This window comes from Boleophthalmus pectinirostris, unplaced genomic scaffold, assembly GCF_026225935.1.
Source record: "Boleophthalmus pectinirostris isolate CB_2022bp ecotype Guang Dong unplaced genomic scaffold, ASM2622593v1 HiC_scaffold_144, whole genome shotgun sequence".
NCBI classification, from domain to species: domain Eukaryota; kingdom Metazoa; phylum Chordata; class Actinopteri; order Gobiiformes; family Gobiidae; genus Boleophthalmus; species Boleophthalmus pectinirostris.
Window position 1 is genome coordinate 1 of NW_026571055.1, and position 8,838 is coordinate 8,838.

The following is an 8,838-nucleotide window of genomic DNA, read 5'->3' on the forward strand; positions in this document are numbered from 1 at the left end:
TTACATAGAAAGAACCAATGTTCAAACCACGCGCGATCACTCACGGGACTAATTCCTTAAATCAAAGGGTCAGTGTTATCTCTCTATTACTCTCTTTTCTCTACATAGGCTTTTGGCTAGTTAGGTTTACAGCGAAGTTGTTGTCTGCCACAATTCAGAGACTCATTCATCAGATTTCTCATACAATAAGCAAACATGTAGAGCGCTGTATTTCCCAATAAGCAACTGCTCTCACATGTGAGTGATAGTGCATCCGTTCTCATGATAACCCATGCACACTGTAGGATATTAGCCTACTTAAAATGATAGAACTAAAATCCTATCCTATTTTGTTCTAAAATCAAATAAGAAATATCCTATTAGAATCCTATTGTAATCCAATTGGATTTTTGACTAGAGCCAATTCAGAGCTGATAGAGGATGAGTCATTTCATTTTCAAGTGATATGTAGCCTAAAGAGTAATTACCAACTGACCTTATATACCACGTGATGGAGTTTGTGCGTTCATGTTATAAGGAAGAAAAGAGTGCTGTCTGCTCTCATCTTATGTATAGGTATTTTCTTTTAAACTGTCAGATATAATGCTGCTTTCTATTAATGGCCTTATCCCTCAAAAGGGCTGTATTTAAATGCTTTGTCCAATGTTCTCTTTTGATTCAGGGTTCCCTCACATTGACCTGGACCATGAGCAATGATTCACCTGTTCTAACAAGCTTGACTGAAAACTCCACTGTGAGTACAACACACACACGAAGTGTAAACATTGCGACAGAAAATATCACAGTCAACTACTTACCACTGCCACATTATAGTTATACCCCATCTTTACTGAATAAACCAAAGCTGTATAAAAATACCACAGTAATTCACTCAGGTGAGTGTATGGCTAAAAGGAGCATAAGGAACATAAATAACAACACATGCTTTTAATCAAAATATTTCAGTCACCCCAAACACCAATATCCAAGTTATGTACTTTTTTGTAGAATAAAAAAAAAAATCTGATTGAAATTTCTAATCACACTACCGAATTACTAATATTTAAATTACCTTAAAAGTGTAATTTTTTCATGATGAAAATACACTGTGTTACCTAGTCCCCTCACCTTAATCCGCGTATTCAATCACTAATATTTAAATCACATACCTTGCTTACTCTTGTGTGGTCTACAGAGCATCTTATTGAATTACTTTGGTTTCACTCAATGCTCTACACAAGCTTTCACATAATCATTCATTATACAACACTAAATAATAAATACTCTACCAGCACCAGTAGCTTCTTCCAATTATTTCCACTCTAAACTGAAGAGTGATGTTTGGAGGAGAGCTGGGGAAGTCTGTGGTGGGGATTGCTCATGTGCATCTGCATCCTCCTCCCTATGAGATCTTTTTTTTTTTTTTAGCTTGCAGAGGCCTCATTTCCCTCTCAATCAAGAGAGTTGGCAAATTGAATTAAGGATCTTTCTGACATTTCGATTAGCATCCTCTCTCAGTTAGCTATTAGCATTAATTAAACTGAATACTGTGGAGAGCAGTGCTGCGACATGCAAAGTGATGCACAAAAGCACTGTATAAAGCTGCATCTTAGCTCTCTTTGATTAATGTTGAGTTTTATGCCCTTTCAGTGTAGCTCTGACTGTCTTTTGGTGTTGCCAGGACGTGCCAGTGTCAGTGGGCCAGGTGGACAGCTATGTGTTACTGCTGGTTGTGCTGAGTGTGTTTGCGGGAGGGACCCTGGTGCTGCTGTCACTGCTGGTGCTCTTCTGTCACCGCTGCTGCCTGGGTGGGCGCCGCTATTCTCGGTGGGTGTACCCTAATCTCTGTAGTTCTGCATATCTTGAGTCATACATACAGTCATACATTTTCAGACAACATAAACAAATATAACTCATATCTATTTCATAGAGCAAGTGACGACCCTGAAAAGACAAATACCACTTATGCCGAAGATTCTCAGCCCACCCAAGGTGAGAGACGTGTTTTTATGACCATCTAATTTACTCTGCTGTGAACACTTACTCTTTAAGACTATGTCTTCACTTGTCCTTGTCTCTTTTGTGCAAAAAGAAATCACCATTCGTTTGGATGAATCAGATGCTCTTTCAGCTTCAAGCTGTCACGATGGGGACTCAGAGCGATTTGTCTCCACAGGCATCATTGGCCGTAGAGTCTCCTTTAATGAATCTGCACTTTATGAACAGGAAAAGACTGCTCAAGACAGAGGACGACGGTGAGCTCACAACAAAAATAATTATTGCATCATTAGTTGAAACAGTTCGTGAGTGATGTTGCTCCACAGATATACACTCACAGAAGGAGACTTCCATCACTTGAAAAAAGCCCGTTTGACTCATCTGCACTTGCCTCCCGCCCCATGTAATCTGAAGATACTGACCATTATGGAGTGTGACTCAACTGAAAGCAGCACAGTGAACATTAATGAGACCCCAGCATCCAAAGTGCCCCTCAGCATCTATCAGGTCCACTCTCATCTGATAAATGAATCGCCATTCACTCAATTCAAAACAGATCTCTAATGTACTTGATGTATCTCTTTAGTTAAGTGAGAGGAAAATCCTTGGGGATCCTCTGGAGTGGGTTGGAGGCTTGCCGGGGGACCCTCATCACTCTGTCATAATGGACCAGAGTAGACAGTCTTCCTTAGTCAGAAGACCTCCCCACACACGCTCACAAACAGTAAGTCATATTCAGTTGTATAACTTGTATTGACTTAGCAGCCATTGACTATAAATAGACTAACCCAAGTGTTCCATTAGACTTTATTTTCAATCTTGAACATGTGCACCAAGATAACGCTAGATTTACATATTACTGTATATTGGGACATTGGGACATAATGTTTTTAAATAACAAATAACAAGTTACCAAGGCATTCTTATTCTACCTTTGCCTCAATCACACTAAAATGAACTCTCAGAACCTGTTTTCTTTCTTACAGATGGAGACATTTGGAAACAGGCCAGAGGCAGAATGTAAAATGGGCTTGGACAGTGACTCAAATCAAGCCTTAGGGCAGACGTCAGTTCTGAGGTTTTTCTCCAAACTGCGCCGTCATGCCAGTCTGGAAGGTGTGGGACCATACTTTAGGAGGTGGAAGTTTGACTCAAGCCATCGGGCAGCAAGCCTGGATGATAAAGGTCTGCCAAGCTGTTTTATATAAAAGTTAATTTAATTATTGTCAGTAGTTATTGATGTTTGTTTTTAAATTAGGATCTCCCAAAAGGCGTCCCTTCCAACGACAAAGAGCTGCAAGTGAAACAACAGATCACACTGAGGAGGATTCTTCTCTCAGAGACAACACAATTGAATCTATTCCACAATCTCCCATTGACAGCAGTGGACTCCAGTCTTTGTCTGCTGAGTGTTTGTCCCATCCAGCCACAGCACCTGCACCCTCTGTCTTCTTCAGGTATGTCCCCTTTAACCAACTTTTATAATTCACAAGGTATGATAAACACACTGACATGTCTCTACCTGCGCAGGCTAAAGTTGGAGGCCATGATGGAGGTTGAAAACAACAATAGCAGAGAAAGACCTTTCTATGATGCTCTGGGACAGGAAACTGCTACGGCAAAAGAAGAAAACAAATTGGAGAAAGTGATCAGCACTAACCCTGGTGGAGCCAGGCATAGTTCTATTGAGGAGGATGACTTGTTTGTCCAAGAAAGCCCACCAAAAGAGGCAGACCAACAAGAGAAGCAAAACCATATTGAGACTGAAATTGTGGATGGTGATGACGTGGTGTTGGGAGCCATGGCAAGACAGCGGGCAAACTCTGGTTCATCGATATCCTTCACCCGTCAGGAGAGCACTGAGGCTCCCCCTTCACTCTACAGAGATATATGGAGTTTACGGGCCTCTTTGGAGCAATACGCTTCTTCAGACCAGAGCAGCACAGATCGAGAGTCCATCCGGAGTGATGCAGATAGCGTCTCATCTTTTGGAGGGGCCGGAGCTCGCTCTGGTCTGAACACCTGCCTGTCCCAGGACTTGGATGATGAACCTGAGGGCGAAAGTGAAGGGGAAGTGGGGGATCGAGGTCTTAGAGGTCCCAGTGGAAATGACGATGCAGGCAACGGTGCTGTGGGCGATGGTGAGTCAGGAAATAGGAAGCTGTTACAAATGGACAGTGGATATGCCTCCATTGAAGCACCCTCGAGGGCCCCTGAAGACATGCGGCTGTTCGGGACATCTGGGGCATCTCGGGGGAAGACCGCGTCAGAGAGGAGATTGTTCTTCACTAACTCTGGACGAAAGGGTTCAGTGTGTGAGAGTGTGGAGGCCAAGCTGCTTCAGGAGGAGCTAGAGGATGATCTTGTAGACAGCAATGACAAGCTTCATAACAGCACAACTCAGTTGGTTACAGTTCAAGAGCCATGTATAAAACCCACTCCTTCCCAGCCTCACGAGTCTACTTCCCATCTCATGTCTACTGTGATGAAACCACAGCCTCCAAGTCCCCATAAGCCTCGCCTCCGTCGCCGTGACTACAGCATTGATGAGAAGACAGATGCTCTTTTCACCGAGTTTCTCCGCCATGATCCCCGGTTTGACCAGCCAGACTCTCCACTGCGCGCCAGGCGGCGCTCACGAGTTCACCTGAGGAAACAGTGGCAGAGACACAAGCAATACAGCGATCCAGGGTCAAGTGCTGGAGGAAGGTACTCTCCATCTTTGGACAGGCAGAGATTCACTCCACTCAGGAGAGGAGACAGCGCAGGGTACCTCCTTGACACTAGGTATCACAGCACACTTTCACGAATAGCAAGTGCTGCAGACGAAGAAGCCAGTGAGGTTGCATCCAGTGAGGCAGAAACAAAACAAAGCAATGAGGAAATAAAGCCAGTTGAAGCTGAATCTACAAAGGAAGTAGAGACATCTGTGAAAGAAGAGATGAGGTGCGAGGCTGATGCCGACTGCGTTTCTAAAAACAAACACACTGGAAGCACAACCAACACAAATATGGCCACTGAACAATCAAGTCAAATCAATCCAAGAGTCAACAATAGAAACAATAACAGCAGTCAAGTTATGCTATCAGAGAGCAGCCTGGCAGACAAATTGGTGATGTCGGTGGAGGAGAGACTCTATGGGGGTTTGAGAAGTGGAGACAGAGAGAAGCAGGGAGAAACCAAAGGAAATGTAACAACTGTAACAGCCTCCCCAGAATTTAAACCCAAGTGATACATCATGATTCAACATATTGTAACCAGACGATCATAGAAATGTGTATGGTTATGTTTACAAAGTACCAAAACATCATGCTTAACACAAAAACAATATCCCTTATGTTGCAAACCTTGTGATGTGACATGTAAAGGCCCTTAAAGCGACTTTCTTCATCATTCATTAATACTGTAATAGAATACATACTTATTTTGGATGAAAACATTTTAACTGTGAATTTTTCTCTGTGAGTTTTCAGCATGCTGCTGTATGTATGCTACTGTGTAGGCCTATGTAAATAATGTTCTGTAACTTTGAAAAAGCACTTTGAGGGGAACAAAACAGTAGTGTGGTAGAGTTTCAAACACCCATTGATATCATGAAACCATTATAAGTGTCCTTTTATGACCATCAAGGTAAGAATATGTGTCTTGTTAAGGAGCAGAATAATTTAAATGAAATGTGAAGAAGATACATAATTTGACAAGATAACAGTAGCTGCAGTTACATGTGCACTCAAAATCAGATTCATCCATTCATCCATTTTCTTATGCTTATCCGGGGAAGGGTCGAGGTGGCAGCAGTCTAAGCAGGGACTCCCAGACTTCCTTCACCCTGGATACTTCCTCCAGCTCCTCCGGGGGGACCCCGAAGCGTTCCAAGGCCAGCTGAGAGACATAGACCCTTTAGGGTGTCCTCGGTCTTCCCTGGGGCCTCGTGGGACATGCCCAGAACACCTCCCCAGGGAGGCACTCAGGAGGCATCTGAAATAGATGCCTGAGCCACCTCAGCTGGCTCCGCTCAACATGAAGGAGCTCCTCCCGTGTGACTGAGCTCCTCACCCTATCTCTAAGGGAGCGCCCAGCCACTCTGTAGAGGAAATTCATTTCGGCCCCTTGTATCCGCGATTTTGTCCTTTTGATCATAACCTAAAGCTCATGACCATAGGTGAGGGGAGGAACGTAAATTGACCAGTAAATCGAGAGCTTTGCCTTTGGGCTCAGCTCCCTCTTCACCACAATGGTCTGATAGAGCGACCACATCACTGCCGATGCTGCACTGATCCGCCTGTCAAACTCACGCTCCATCATTCACTCACTCGTAAACATGACCCCGAGATACTTGAACTCCTCCCCTTGAGGCAGGGACTCTCCACCCAGAGGGCAAGACACTTTTTTCCGATCAAGAACCGTGGCCTCGGATTTGGAGGAGCTGATCTTCATCCCAGCCTCTTCACACTCAGCTGCAAACTGCCCCAGTGCATGTTGCAGGGCAAACACAGCTCCTGCTCCAGTCATACAGAGACTGGACTGCCCTTAGCAAAGGGCCCCGGAACCTCATACTCCCGGAGAACCCCACACTGGACACTACAAGGAACACTGTCAAATGCCTTCTCCATATTCACAAAGCACATGTGGATTTGTTCGGCAAACTCCCATGAACCCTCAAGCACCCGATGGAGGGTGTAGAGCTGGTCCATTGTTCCATGGCCAGGATGAAAACCACACTCCTCCTCCTGTATCCGAGGTTCGACTATCGATCGGACTCTCCTCACCAGTGCTCTGGAATAGACCTTATCGGGGAGGCTGAGGAGTGTGATTCGATTCCCCTGTAGTTGGAACACACCCTCTGGTCCCCCTTCATAAACAGAGGGACCACCACCCTGGTCTGCCAGTCCAGAGGTGCTGTCACCAGCCGCCACACAATGTTGCGGAGACGTGTCAGCCAAGACAGCCCCACAACATCCAGAGACTTAAGATACTCAGGACGGATCTCACCCCCACCCCGGAGCCTTGCCACCGAGAAGCTTACTAACCACCTCAGTGACTTCAGCCAGAGTGATGGACGAGTCTGCCTCTGAGTCCCCAGTCTCTGCTTCCTTCTCGGAAGACGTGATGGTGGGATTGAGGAGATCCTCAAAGTATTCTTTCCACTGTCCGACAACATTCCCAGTTGATGTCAACAGCTCTCAGTGCTGGTGAAGCACTGCTTATCCCTCCTGAGACATCAGACGGTTTGCCAGAATTTATTTGAGGCCAACCGAGTCCTCCTCCATGGCTTCTCCAAACTCCTCCCAACCTCAAGTTTTAGCCTCTGCGACTGGCAGAGCGGCAGCACGTTTGGCCTGCCAGTACCCGTCAGCCAACAAGGCCCAATACGACTGCTTCTTCTTCCTGATGACATCCTTTACTTCTAGTGTCCACCACCGAGTTTGGGGATTGCCACCACGACAGGCACCACAGACCTTACAACCACAGCTACGAGCGACTGCCTCGACTAGAGAGGCAGAGAACATAGCCCACTTGGACTCCATGTCCCTACCCTCCTCTGGAATCTGGGAGAAGCTCTCCTGGAGATGTGAGTTGAAGCCCCTCTGCCAGAGGGCTCTGACAGACGTTCCAACAGACCCCACTACCACAGAAATCTATTAACAGAACACCACTGGGGTTTAGATGAGGGAGGCTGTTCCTCCCTATCACCCCTCTCCAGGTGTCACTGTCATTGCCCATGTGGGCATTGAAATCCCCCAGTAGAACAACTGAGTCATCGGGGCACTGTCTAGTACCCCTCCCAAGAAGGCTAGGTATTCTGCACTGCTGTTTGGCCTGTAGACCGACACAACAGAGAGAGGCCTGTCTCTGACCTGAAGGCACAGGGACGAGACCCTTTCATTCACTGGGGTGAACTCCAACACACGGCAGCTGAACCGTGAGGCAATGAGCAATGGGCCGTTGAGGCCCCCACCTTCGACTGCTGTGGATTTCGATTTCTTTCTGATCATGCTCTCATCATATCAGATTTTTCAGTTTATATTTATGTAACATCTTAATAATCTTAATGGTCCAGAAATGAAATTATAATTAGGTGTTGGTGTGCATATGGACAAGGCCAGTGAGGGGATTAGATACATTAATATTTTTATACTCATATTTGGTCTATTTTTGTAATTTTTGTTGCTTGTTAGCCATCTGTCTCTGCATAATTTAAGAGTCAGTATCCAGGAGTGTTCATGGTCATGTTTACCAATGTATTATTTATTAGAGAGAGAATGAAACTGAAACCAGAATCTTGTGTTGACAAGTAGGTTGTTTAGAAAAATAATGTGACTCTGAAAACACACTGTGGTAACTTATTTTAAATGCTGAATTTCCAACAAAAAATAAATGTTCCAAATAGTTAATGCCCATTTAAAAACAAATTACTCAAAATAGGTGAAGACATATTTTTTTTTTTTTTTTTTGTATGAATGTTGCAATATCAATTATATCTGTTTGTTCCAGTTTGTTTTCAATGAGAGTTTGGCTGTATGTTAAAACTGAAGACAAATTTTTGTGAAATGAATAGGGATAAGAACTGATGTGTGTGGTGTGATCATTTATAGCATCTACCAACATCCATCCACTGCACTGGGGTCAGATCACTGACAAAAACAACCTGAACAGGATTAGCTGTTTAACTATCAGATTACAGATTTGTTAACCTGGTTTAACATTTTTGTAAATACTGTGTCTATCCAAATGAAGCAAAAACTGATGCAAACTTCAACATCTTTTCTGTTAGCATAAATAAACAAATGTGAAATTATATGTCCACTACAGCCTCAGAAAGAGGTGCCATTTTTCCACCCAAAATATGTGATTTTAAAA

The 8,838-nt window shown here is 44.4% G+C and overlaps 1 protein-coding gene across 1 annotated transcript; it reads left to right on the forward strand.

The window, feature by feature from the left end:
- Positions 1-670: 670 nt before the first annotated feature.
- On the forward strand, positions 671-8,519 carry LOC110158371 (voltage-dependent calcium channel beta subunit-associated regulatory protein). The gene is made up of 9 exons (XM_055150654.1): positions 671-733; positions 1,661-1,806; positions 1,910-1,971; positions 2,072-2,234; positions 2,304-2,484; positions 2,564-2,701; positions 2,964-3,162; positions 3,236-3,434; positions 3,508-8,519. Exons 1-9 carry the CDS (start codon positions 686-688, stop codon positions 5,207-5,209), a joined length of 2,838 nt encoding a protein of 945 aa, XP_055006629.1. The 5' UTR covers positions 671-685; the 3' UTR covers positions 5,210-8,519.
- Positions 8,520-8,838: the final 319 nt, after the last annotated feature.